Source organism: Crassostrea angulata, chromosome 3 (genome assembly GCF_025612915.1).
Source record: "Crassostrea angulata isolate pt1a10 chromosome 3, ASM2561291v2, whole genome shotgun sequence".
NCBI lineage: Eukaryota > Metazoa > Mollusca > Bivalvia > Ostreida > Ostreidae > Magallana > Magallana angulata.
In genome coordinates, this window is record NC_069113.1 from 49,741,122 (window position 1) to 49,754,287 (window position 13,166).

The 13,166-nt window shown below is 38.3% G+C and overlaps 2 protein-coding genes across 5 annotated transcripts in view; one reads left to right on the forward strand and one right to left on the reverse strand.

Annotated features, from left to right (window-relative positions):
- LOC128175876 (F-box only protein 6-like) lies at positions 1–11,707 on the forward strand. Of its 2 annotated transcripts, none has more exons than XM_052841737.1 (6): positions 1–433; positions 1,237–1,341; positions 3,629–3,755; positions 8,490–8,616; positions 8,960–9,099; positions 10,016–11,707. In XM_052841737.1, exons 1-6 carry the CDS (start codon positions 76–78, stop codon positions 10,101–10,103), a joined length of 945 nt encoding a protein of 314 aa, XP_052697697.1. In that variant the 5' UTR covers positions 1–75; the 3' UTR covers positions 10,104–11,707. The 2 variants fall into 2 exon arrangements, with proteins under 2 accessions (XP_052697697.1, XP_052697698.1); XM_052841738.1 differs by lacking the exon at positions 10,016–11,707 and adding an exon at positions 9,181–9,217 and having other exon boundaries at positions 7–433.
- Positions 11,483–13,166, reverse strand: part of LOC128175875 (zinc finger protein 106-like) — a 23,540-nt gene continuing 21,856 nt past the window's right edge. For all 3 annotated transcript variants that reach the window (XM_052841736.1, XM_052841735.1, XM_052841734.1), the window contains 3 exons: positions 12,377–12,445; positions 12,113–12,265; positions 11,483–11,959 (listed from right to left, as the gene is read on the reverse strand). In XM_052841736.1, coding sequence (XP_052697696.1) covers positions 11,924–11,959; positions 12,113–12,265; positions 12,377–12,445 — 258 coding nt within the window. In that variant the 3' untranslated portion in view covers positions 11,483–11,923. The remainder of the gene's footprint in view (positions 11,960–12,112; positions 12,266–12,376; positions 12,446–13,166) is intronic.

Below are 13,166 nucleotides of genomic sequence, written 5' to 3' on the forward strand. Positions count from 1 at the left end.
GGGAATATAACTGCTATCCTGTCTATCTTCTATTTCATCAGGTGGCAGAAGTACCGGGGTCGAAAATCTCTGGGGATGAATATTGACATCGACTATATTGTGCAACTTGTTTATTATAATCATGTTATTGGCATGGGTAATGCACATACATCAACTGCAAGTTTCGCAATGGACCTGAGTAAATATCCGTTACCAGAGACAGTGCTGGTGCATATTCTGTCATTTGTGGATGGGAAAGATCTTTTATTAAAATGTTCCCGCGTCTGTCAAACATGGAAACGCCTCATCGACAGCCAGACTTTGTGGAGAACCAAGTGTGAACGAGCTGGATTTTACTCCACGGACCTCCTTCCTTCGCCACCGGACGATTTCAAAAAGTACTTTTTTCAGAACCCATACAATCGCAATTTGATAAAGAATCCTTGTGCTTTAGGTAACTATTTTTATTTTTTATTTTTTTTTTGCTTAAGCTAGGTTGGGACAATGGGCGGGGTTTCTCTTAATTATTCAGTGTTAATGAAGCAGGTTGTGTTTTTAATCTCTCAAATGGGATTTTTTTTAAAAGTTCATTTTAACTTTAAGCTCTTGTGAGCTTTTCTGATTACAATTTATCTAATGTGTTAATTCTCAGCAAGATTTTCAGATGAGCAATGTGGCCCATGGGCCTTTTTTTCTATCTTTCTTTACCAACACATGCTAGAGCATCTTCCCAAGTCAATTCTGATCCGCTGTGCTCTTCATAAACCCTTGACCGAAGAGACAACACATATGCGGGTTAACGATTACGCCATCTATGAAGAGCACAGCGGATCAGAAACCCTTGACTTGGGAAGATGATGCTAGAGAGAGATGTTTCTAAAATTATTTTAGATATTCTTTTTTTAAGCAGGTCTAGGCAACTTCAGTTATTAGGGGATATATTTTTTTCCCCACCAGAAATTTAGAAAATTCACCATATTTAGTTTTTTTTATCAATATAACCATTGATAATATTTAATCAAATTGAAATGACTGCATGCATGCAGTATTAAAAAAAAGAAATGAAATATTTTCAGGCAAAGAATCTCCCTCCAAAATAGAGTTTGCCAATACCTGTTAGAATTTACAGATTTTCTGAAAGATTTAAACAAAACAAAGGCATTGATGAGACCTAGCTCCTATTAAATTGTTCCGTGATCAATTAGTCTACTAGTTATGTAATAAATATATACATTTTGTTCAACTAATTTCATTTAGAGAACTTCAGTCACTGGAAAGTTGACCAAAATGGTGGTGATCGGTTTAGGATAGAGGAAAAGCCATGTGGCAGTCATCCTTTGGAAAACTTTACTGATGTCAAAGGTACACCCTCTCTCTTCCTGCAGCGTATACTGTATACAGGAAAATATCCACCCCCGCTTTGCTATCGCCCCTTTCACCCTTGTTTTCAGCAGGCAAATTTAAGAATGGGCAAACTCAAATGTGTCAAATTATCTCTTTAAACAAAACTGCGTCTGGGCAAATTCAAGACGGGGCTAAAATGTTTGCAAGTGTTGAAGGGTGAAAATTACCCTGTATACAGTATATATTACTATTCAAACTAAACTGTATAGGACTAATAATTGTTGCCAGTACTTAGTTATGTATGGTTGCTGAGCTATATACTGTGGAATCATTAAATATGACATTTGTTGTAAATGTAGTTCAACATTTTTGTGGATTGCATTTAGGAAAGTACAGGTGTGTGAGTAGTTAGATAAGTACAGGTGTGTGAGTAGTGAGTGCATTACAGATGTGTGAGTAGTAAGTAAATTACAGGTGGGTGAGTAGTGAGTAAATTACAGGTGGGTGAGTAGTGAGTAAATTACAGTTGTGTGAGTAGTGAGTAAACTACAGATGGGTGAGTAGCGAGTAAATTACAATTGCGTGAGTAGTGAGTAAATTACAGGTGTGTGAGTTTTGAGTAAACTACAGATGGGTGAGTAGCGAGTAAATTACAATTGTGTGAGTAGCGAGTAAATTACAATTGTGTGAGTAGCGAGTAAATTACAGTTGTGTGAGTATTGAGTAAATTACAGGTGTGTAAGTAGCGAGTAAATTACAGATGCATGAGTAGTGAGTAAATTGCAGGTGTGTGAGTAAAGTGCAGCCACATGAGAAGTGGGAAAAGTTCAGGTGTGTTAGCAAAGTACAGGTATGCGAGTAGTGAGTAAAGTACAGGTATGAGTAAAGTACATGTGGGTAAGTAGTGAGTAAAGAACAGGCGTGTGAGTAGTGAGTAAAGTACATGTGTGAGTAAAGTACAGATGTCTGAGTTGTGAGTAAAGTTCAGGTGTGAAGTAAAGTAAAGTCGAAGGGTAAAATTACACAGGGCAAAAATAACCCAGTACATAGAATACATTACATGAGGTAGTGAGTAAAGTATAGGTGTGCGAGTCGTGAGTAAGGTACAGGTGTGTGAGTAGCCAGTAAAGTACAGGTGTGTAAGAAAAGTACAGGTGTGTAAGAAAAGTACAGGTGTGCGAGTAAAGTGCATCTGTGATAGTTGTGAGTAAAGTACAGGTATGTGAGTAGTGAGTAAAGTACAGGTGTGTGAGTAGTGAGTAAAGTACAGGTGTGTAAAAAAGTACAGGTGTAGGAGTAAAGTACAGGCATGTTATTAAAGTATAGTTTTGTCTGTAGTGAGTAAAGAACAAGTATGTGAGTAGTGAGTAAAGTACAGGTTTGTGAGAGAATACAGGTATGTGAGTAAAGTACAGCAATGTAAGTAAAGTACAGGTATGTGAGTAGTGAGTAAAGTAAAGGTGTGTGAGTAAAGTTCAGGTGTGAAAGTTGTGAGTACAGAACATGTGAGTTTTAAATACATAGTACACCTTAGAGTAGTGAGTTCAGTACTATTAGTTACAGTGTCTGAAGTTAGTAAAGTACAGGTATGTGAGTTAAGTACTGGTGTGTGAGTGATAAGAACAGTACAGGTGTGTGAGTAAAGTACAGGTATGTTATTTGTGAGTAAATTACAGGAGTGAGTACAGTACAGGTGTGTGAGTATCAAATACTTAGTACACCTGTGAGTAGTGAGTACAGTACTATTAATTACATCTTTTGTAGTTTCATGTCTCGAGCCCCATGTGGAATATACTGACTAAGTATAAACCATATTATGTCAACTTCAAACCTTGTAACGATTATATCTTAATTACTGACTGCCTTTTTATAAATGAAAAATAATGAATAATAACAATAATGATAAAAGACCTCAATATTTTGTATTATTCGTAAAAAATTTCATAAAAATCCATTGTAGCATATTTGAGATATTTGAGTTTTAAGAAAAATGTTAAGAAAAAAAAGAATAATTATAATTCTAGTGAAAAATAGAGAAAAAGATACCTAACAAAGACAATAGGGTCTTCCGTTGGAAATGGAATACCCTAAAAACTTAGGTTTATTAGTTTTAATTTGGGTAATAAACATGATGTTGTAATACTCTGAGAATGATATCATAATGCTTAAAGGGAGTGATACTGACTATGTATTGAATATAGATAGTCTCCACATGATTAGCTGCTGTTCACCAATAATTTTCAGTCAGAGGTAAGATATAAAAAGTGATCCCTACTTTAACACATAGCTTTGATATCATTACTAGGTCAATATAAATGTTGGGTGACATCCTACGGCTGGTGTGAAAAGCATCAAGTGATTGACCTGATATCTGAGGGATGTTCTCCAAAAGTCCTTGATGAAATGAGGCCAGAGATACAGGTGTCTGAGTGGTGAGTACAGTACAGGTGTCTGAGTGGTGAGTACAGTACAGGTGTCTGAGTGGTGAATACAGTACAGGTGTCTGAGTGGTGAGTATAGTACAGGTGTCTGAGTGCTGAGTACAGTACAGGTGTCCGAGTGCTGAGTACAGGTGTCTGAGTGGCGAGAACAGTACAGGTGTCTGAGTGGTGAGTACAGTACAGGTGTCCGAGTGGTGAATACAGTACAGGTGTCTGAGTGGTGAATACAGTACAGGTGTCTGAGTGGTGAATACAGTACAGGTGTCTGAGTGCTGAGTACAGTACAGGTGTCTGAGTGGTGAATACAGTACAGGTGTCCGAGTGGTGAATACAGTACAGGTGTCTGAGTGGTGAATACAGTACAGGTGTCTGAGTGCTGAGTACAGTACAGGTGTCTGAGTGGTGAATACAGTACAGGTGTCCGAGTGGTGAATACAGTACAGGTGTCTGAGTGGTGAATACAGTACAGGTGTCCGAGTGCTGAGTACAGGTGTCTGAGTGGCGAGAACAGTACAGGTGTCTGAGTGGTGAGTACAGTACAGGTGTCCGAGTGGTGAATACAGTACAGGTGTCTGAGTGGTGAATACAGTACAGGTGTCTGAGTGGTGAGTACAGTACAGGTGTCTGAGTGCTGAGTACAGTACAGGTGTCTGAGTGGTGAGTACAATACAGGTGTCTGAGTGGTGAATACAGTACAGGTGTCTGAGTGGTGAGTAGAGTACAGGTGTCTGAGTGGTGAATACAGTACAGGTGTCTGAGTGTAGAATACAGTACAGGTGTCTGAGTGGTGAGTACAGTACAGGTGTCTGAGTGGTGAATACAGTACAGGTGTCTGAGTGCTTAGTACAGTACAGGTATCTGAGTGGTGAGTACAGTACAGGTGTCTGAGTGCTGGTTACAGGTGTTTGAGTTGCGAGTACAGTACAGGTGTCTCAGTGGTGAGTACATACAGGTGTCTGAGTGGTGAATACAGTACAGGTGTCTGAGTGGTGAGTACAGGTGTCTGAGTGGTAAGTACAGTACAGGTGTCTGAGTGGTGAATACAGTACAGGTGTCTGAGTGGTGAATACAGTACAGGTGTCTGAGTGGTGAGTACAGAACAGGTGTCTGAGTGGTAAGTACAGTATAGGTGTCTGAATGGTGAGTACAGTGCAGGTGTCTGAGTGGTGAATACAGTACAGGTGTCTGAGTGGTGAATACAGTACAGGTGTCTGAGTGGTGAATACAGTACAGGTGTCTGAGTGGTGAGTACAGTACAGGTGTCTGAGTGGTAAGTACAGTATAGGTGTCTGAATGGTGAGTACAGTGCAGGTGTCTGAGTGGTGAGTAGAGTACAGGTGTCTGAGTGGTGAATACAGTACAGGTGTCTGAGTGGTGAATACAGTACAGGTGTCTGAGTGGTGAATACAGTACAGGTGTCTGAGTGGTGAGTATAGTACAGGTGTCTGAGTGGTGAGTACAGTACAGGTGCCTGAGTGGTGAGTACAGTACAGGTGTCTGAGTGGTGAATACAGTACAGGTGTCTGAGTGGTGAGTATAGTACAGGGGTCTGAGTGGTGAGTACAGTACTGGTGTCTGAGTGGTGTATAGAGTACAGGTGTCTGAGTGGTAAGTACAGTACATGTGTCTGAGTGGTGAGTACAGTACAGGTGTCTGAGTGGTGAGTACAGTACAGGTGTCTGAGTGGTGAGTACAGTACAGGTGTCTGAGTGATGAATACATTACAGGTGTCTGAGTGGTGAGTACAGAACAGGTGTCTGAGTGGTAAGTACAGTACAGGTGTCTGAATGGTGAGTACAGTGCAGGTGTCTGAGTGGTGAATACAGTACAGGTGTCTGAGTGGTGAATACAGTACAGGTGTCTGAGTGGTGAATACAGTACAGGTGTCTGAGTGGCGAATACAGTACAGGTGTCTGAGTGGCGAATACAGTTCAGGTGTCTGAGTGGTGAGTACAGTACAGGTGTCTGAGTGGTGAGTACAGTACAGGTGTCCGAGTGGTGAATACAGTACAGGTGTCTGAGTGGTGAATACAGTACAGGTGTCTGAGTGCTGAGTATAGTACAGGGGTCTGAGTGGTGAATACAGTACAGGTGTCCGAGTGGTGAATAGAGTACAGGTGTCTGAGTGGTGAGTACATTACATGTGTCTGAGTGGTGAATACAGTACAGGTGTCTGAGTGGTAAGTACAGTACAGGTGTCTGAGTGGTGAGTACAGTACAGGTGTCTGAGTGATGAATACATTACAGGTGTCTGAGTGGTGAGTACAGAACAGGTGTCTGAGTGGTAAGTACAGTACAGGTGTCTGAATGGTGAGTACAGTGCAGGTGTCTGAGTGGTGAATACAGTACAGGTGTCTGAGTGGTGAATACAGTACAGGTGTCTGAGTGGTGAATACAGTACAGGTGTCTGAGTGGCGAGTACAGTACAGGTGTCTGAGTGGTGAATACAGTACAGGTGTCTGAGTGGCGAGTACAGTACAGGTGTCTGAGTGGTTAATAGAGTACAGGTGTCTTGAGTGGTTAGTACAGTACATGTGTCTGAGTGGTGAATACAGTACAGGTGTCTGAGTGGTGAATAAAGTACAGGTGTCTGAGTGGTGAGTACAGGACAGGTGTCTGAGTGGTTAGTACAGTACAGGTGTCTGAGTGGTGAATACAGTACAGGTGTCCGAGTGGTGAGTACAGTACAGGTGTCCGAGTGGTGAGTACAGTACAGGTGTCTGAGTGGTGAATTCAGTACAGGTGTCCGAGTGGTGAGTACAGTACAGGTGTCTGAGTGGTGAATACAGTACAGGTGTCTGAGTGGTGAATACAGTACAGGTGTCTGAGTGGTGAATACAGTACAGGTGTCTGAGTGGTGAGTAGAGTACAGGTGTCTGAGTGGTGAGTACAGTACAGGTGTCTGAGTGGTGAATAGAGCACAGGTGTCTGAGTGGTGAGTAGAGTACAGGTATCGGAGTGTAGAGTACAGTACAGGTGTCTGAGTGTAGAGTACAGTACAGGTGTATGAGTGGTGAATACAGTACAGGTGTTTGAGTGGTGAATACAGTACAGGTGTCTGAGTGGTGAGTAGAGTACAGTTGTCTGAGTGGTGAGTACAGTACAGGTGTCTGAGTGGTGAATACAGTACAGGTGTCTGAGTGGTGAGTACAGTACAGGTGTCTGAGTGGTGAATACAGTACAGGTGTCTGAGTGGTGAATACAGTACAGGTGTCTGAGTGGTGAGTACAGTACATGTGTCCGAGTGGTGAATACAGTACAGGTGTCTGAGTGGTGAATACAGTAGAGGTGTCTGATTGGTGAGTACAGTACAGGTGTCTGAGTGGTGAGTACAGGTGTCTGAGTGGTGAATACAGTACAGGTGTCTGAGTGGTAAGTACAGTACAGGTGTCTGAGTGGTGAGTACAGTACAGGTGTCTGAGTGGTGAATACAGTACAGGTGTCTGAGTGGTGAATACAGTACAGGTGTCTGAGTGGTGAGTACAGTACAGGTGTCCGAGTGGTGAATACAGTACAGGTGTCTGAGTGTAGAGTACAGTACATGTGTCTGAGTGGTTAGTACAGTACAGGTGTCTGAGTGGTGAATACAGTACAGGTGTCCGAGTGGTGAATACAGTACAGGTTTCCGAGTGGTGAATACAGTACAGGTGTCCGAGTGATGAATACAGTACAGGTGTCCGAGTGATGAGTACAGGTGTCTGAGTGGTGAGTACAATACAGGTGTCTGAGTGGTGAGTACAGGTGTCTGATTGGTGAGTACAGTACAGGTGTCTGAGTGGTGAGTACAGGTGTCTGAGTGGTGAATACAGTACAGGTGTCTGAGTGGTGAGTAGAGTACAGGTGTCTGAGTGGTGAGTAGAGTACAGGTGTCTGAGTGGTGAATACAGTACAGGTGTCTGAATGGTGAATACAGTACAGGTGTCTGAGTGGTGAATACAGTACAGGTGTCTGAGTGGTGAGTAGAGTACAGGTGTCTGAGTGGTGAATACAGTACAGGTGTCTGAGTGGTGAGTACAGTACAGGTGTCTGAGTGGTGAGTACAGTACATGTGTCTGAGTGGTGAATACAGTACAGGTGTCTGAGTGTAGAGTACAGTACAGGTGTCTGAGTGGTGAGTACAGTACAGGTGTTCGAGTGGTGAGTACAGTACAGGTGTCTGAGTGGTGAATACAGTACAGGTGTCTGAGTGGTGAGTACAGTACATGTGTCCGAGTGTAGAGTACAGTACAGGTGTCTGAGTGTAGAATACAGTACAGGTGTCTGAGTGGTGAATACAGTACAGGTGTCTGAGTGGTGAGTACAGTACAGGTGTCTGGGTGGTGAGTAGAGTACAGGTGTCCGAGTGGTGAGTACAGTACAGGTGTCTGAGTGGTGAGTACAGCACAGATAAGTGAGGTGTGAGAGATGAGTACAATACAGGTATATATGGTTAGTATAGGTGTGCGAGTGTGGAGTACTATATAGTACACATTATTAGAAGTTGTGGCTGATGTGTTAAAGTTACAGCAAAATAATTTTAAAAGCATATTCAGATTTGGGTGATTATTAGGGTATTAAAGTGTAGATGATTAGTATGAAATGATGTTAGAACAAGTGACAATGACGTGTTTATGATGAGTACGGTAAAGGTTTAAATTTGATGAGTACATGTATTAACACATCAATTCTCAGATTAGAATGGAATTTATTTTCATTGTAAACATTTTTTTTTACATTTTAACTTAGGTATGCAGGAAGATTTGACTGCAAGATGGTATATCAGATTAAGGTGAAACTACTAGATGAAGAATCAAAAGAGCTAAAGAAATGGTCCTTTTCGGACCATAAGCCAGCAGGCAAAGATTGGTTCAAGGTATAAAGCACTTTCTTATTTTAAGGATTAATTACATGTACATTTATGACATGCTTGTAGATCTATGAACAGAAATCCAGGATTTTTAAACACAGTAATCATTTTTTATTACAAATTTTTTATTACAAATGAGGGTGCAGAAATAAAATAACAATTCTGAACATATGTGCTATGAAAGAAATTTGAAATACCAAAATTGATACTTATGTGGATAAAGTAAGATATCTTGATTTACGTACATTTTATGGGATAAAATTATTTTGATATACAAGTATGCAGATGATGATGATGATACTGTTTGATATTTTGGAAATCTTTTAGTTGTTTTCTTTTAATCCCATAGGTTGATCACATTTTTACATCCTATCCCAAGGGACTAAGGTTCATCACATTTAAACATAAAGGCAAAGATGAGCAGTTCTGGGCAGGCCACTATGGATCGAAGTTTACAATGGCTTGTGTCAGATTTAATCTCAGCCACAGGTTTGTTATTTATAGAAACAAAAGTAGTTTAAAATGTGTGGTAAAGAGTTTCCTAGGATTTTGATGATATACAATATTTAGGTCACCTGAGTCACTCAGATAAACTGCATGGTTATGATATTCATGAAGCCATCTACGGTAGGTAAATTGTGAAAACGTGTTTAATCTCAATTCTTTTCATCCACAGCAGGGGAAGATGAACTGAATGCATTGTTATGATAATCATGAAACCCTAATTATGACCCCTGGGTCAGGAGTTAAGGACCCTTGGGAAGATCAATATGGCTGCCTACATAGTAAAAATGGATTGCATTTAATAATTTTTTCTTCTGTACTTTCACAGTAGTGGAGGATAAACTAAATGCATTGTTATTATACACATAGTGTACTTGTACTGTTCTCAAATTGTGAAATTCACTGCCCATGGGGCAGGAGTTGAGGCTTTATACATTTTTTTTTGGAGGGAGTGAACAAATGTGGCCATATGGTGAACATATACTGTCTTTCTCTTTAAGTCAGGCACTTGAGTAACCTATTGCCACCATATTTTAGGAAATCAACTTTAATTTCCTGTGCATTGTATGCTGGTAGAAATAAACTGTACGCATGTTGTGTGCATTATAAATAAAATTGAATATTATAAAAGATTGACATTTAAAAGCCTTCAGGTCTCTTGTTCCCAAAAGTTGACAATGTTGGCACCTGGAGCTAGCCAGTATAAATACATTTGTAAACTGAGATTCTTCCAACTCTTAACATATCAAATTAAGTAACCACTGTTATCTAGAATTGTAACCCAAGTCATCTATGTAAATTTACTGGAAAGTTATTTACAATCATATTGACATACAGTAAACCTATTGACATAAAACCTCTTTAACCCAGTCACTGATAAAATAGTCTGAAATGATTGTAGGTCTGGGGAAAAGACTTCCGAATCACAACGAGAGTCGAATTCTGAATACTCCTCTTCATCTTCATCCGAGGATGAATACAGCGATTGATGATGCACTTTGCCACTCAAAAGGGTAATGGCAGAGCTAGTGGACTACCATATGTCTTTGAGTATAGGAATGTTCATCCTATGTAATTTCATTGTGATTCAACTTTCAATGATTACTAGTATATATACCTTGAACAACTTGCCAATTACAGTGTATTTAATAGCATATCATGTATCTAATCTGGGTGTACAAAAACACTGACTCTAGACTTGATACTTTTAACAGATAATAATTCTAATGTTAAAATACTGTTTTACTTTTTAAATTTACCTGGTACTTAAATACATGTATGTTGTAAAAAGTACAAATTTCAAAAACTGTCAATACCTGTATATGCACTGATAAATTTTAAATGATTACTTTTATTACATAATTACTTTTATAATACCAATCTCAGTTGTGGATTTTTTTTTTCAAACCACTTTCTACCTGTTATATATTTCCTTCAGTATAGTCATAATACCATATTAGGCTACTTTATTTGCAATAACTTACAATATCATGTATCTACTAAAACACAAAGTTGCAATTATAGTCACGTTGTTTGTATTATAATTACCTATTTTACGGAGAAAGTTTATATTGACAATGTCAATAACCATAAGTTTTGTAGGTTATAAAACGTTGAAATAGAAAAAATGCATAATTATCGTTAACGATAACAACTCTTCCAAAGTACTGGTACATGTACATGCTACTACAGGGGTATTAATAATATGTATCATAATTAAGAAACTCGCTGGTTTTGAATGGACGTGTCAAGTTACACAATATGATATTTGTTCCTACCTCGTTTACCTGTAGATCTTCAATAAAACTAAGCAATTACATGTACTTGTTCAGATTAGTATTGTTTTTTGTTTACATGTTTTTGTCTTTTGATCAGCATGTATGTGTGAAATTTTTAGTTATTGTTTTGTCTATACTATACTGTCAAGCAAACAGAGAGTACAATTAAATGTAGTTAGAAAAGTCTGTAATAGATGTGTCCGATTATCTTGTGTTTGTTTTAGTTCTGTTATTGTAGTCCCTGACTTATGCAAACTCGATTAAAACATTTTACAAATACCTGTTTGTTTTCACAAATGAATACCAGCAATAAAGTTCACATTTAAAAATACAGATTTACACAGTAAACAAAATTATGATATGAAGTTTATGCATCTTAAGCAAACTTCATAGTTAAAACTATAAATGTCCCAGTCCCAGAGGATTCAAACTCTACATGTCCTTGTTAAGAAAGGCAATTACCAACACACAGTTGAGATTGGCCCTGTGCTTCTAGAAAAGTCACAAAATTTTGCAAATGGATAAAATGGGTGATCAGGATTACTGCTCAGGTGAGCTAAAACAAACTTCAACAAAGAACTTAATTGCAATGACTTTTCAAAAATATTTTTAATGTAAAAGATATTGATTAGTGCCAACAAGTCCATATTTTTCAGGGATAAATCTTGTAAAACCACTTGAACAAAAAGTTACAGAACTAAATGCCCATACAGATCAAACAGTACAAACATTTTACGAAAATATCCTCAAAAGAGAAAACTTTCTAAACAATATACATGTATATAATATGTATCGTGAAATACAAGTACATGTATACCCATACATGTACATGCATTGAAAAAAAAGTCCAAAAATAAATGCTTGTAAAAATACTAGACATCACAAATGACTGAGCACATTTTGGCTGTTAACAGAAGTATACATTTTGGCTGTTAACAGAAGTATACAATCCCATAACAGTACTGTCTGACAGGGAAATATCACGTGAGGCAATCACATTGCTGTTGACATGGAGAGACTCAAAATTACTTCTAGTAGACATGTAAAGAGACATGCTCCTCAAATTCCTGCAAGCAAAAAAAAAAAATAAAAGTTGAATTAAATATGACCTTGATTATTCCACCTCGAAGTTCTCTTGTATACTATACATCATTATTCATCATCATTAGGTATTTCTCTTTACAACTTGGCCTCTTTATAACTGATAGAGTCTTACTCACCTCTTTTGTGGCAGTAGATTTAAATTTGTCTTTACAGTTCTTCCACGGACATGAAGTCTTTTTTCCAGACCGGACATTGTTTAACATATGACAGTGCACCACATGGTATAAGAGATGGCTTTTCACAGCAAAAATAAAATCACAGTCTCCACACTAACAAAAAAATAAGAACACATCCATGAAATCCGCTTCACGGGTAAAATGCATATTATTTGAATAATAACTCAAACTCTTCTGATTAAATAAAGCATTGTAAAGACCTACCTGACAGGTGTGGTTGTCTTGTGAGATTGGCACCGCCTCCACCAGCCCTTGTCTGTTTCCTGTGATTAACTTGAAACAAAACAATGAAACAAGGTTAGGTGTATTGTACAAACAATGAAAGAAGGTTAGGTGTATTGTACAAAAAATGATTCATGGTTAGGCCAGCATTTTTTTATTTTTAGGTTTACAAACAACAAAATGGTAAAGTTCCGTAGGAGGAGGAAATAAAAAAAAAAAAAAATCTCTTTTGACCTACAATTTTCTTATTTTTAGGTTTACGAACCACAAAATTGTAAAGTTCTGTGGGAGAAAAAAACCCTTTTATGACATCATCTTTATTCTAATAATATAATGAATGACAACTTCATGATAGTGGTGTGTAACTGCATCAAGTGTAGCATGTGAAAAGTATGTCATCTGTGTAACATACATGTATCACTGAAATAGTACAATAGAATATTAGACATACAGCTTTGAAATTACATGTACATATAGCAATGTCAGGGGTGTGCAATTACAAAATTTGGCCACAAAGTTACTAGCCCAAGATTCAAAGTTACTAGTCAGACTATTGTCGGACATGTCAACATTTCATTTTATAAAAAAACCCCTAAATTTTATGTACATAAAGTCATAATGTTTTCTCCTGTATGATACTAGTATATAATTATTAATATACAAAATATTGATTACTTTCATGTTTTCTGCAGTAGACTAGTTAAAAAATATTCAACTTCATTGATCTCTCACATTTTATTTACAAAATTGGTTTGGGTGTTTATATGTGAGA

Bases quoted from the DNA above. Each gene is read 5' to 3' on its own strand.
- LOC128175876 (XM_052841737.1), top strand. From the start codon at position 76: ATGAATATTGACATCGACTATATTGTGCAACTTGTTTATTATAATCAT. The intron at 434-1,236 runs GTAACTATTTTT...AATTTCATTTAG, and splicing joins AAAGAATCCTTGTGCTTTAG to AGAACTTCAGTCACTGGAAA. The intron at 8,617-8,959 runs GTATAAAGCACT...TTAATCCCATAG, and splicing joins CAGGCAAAGATTGGTTCAAG to GTTGATCACATTTTTACATC.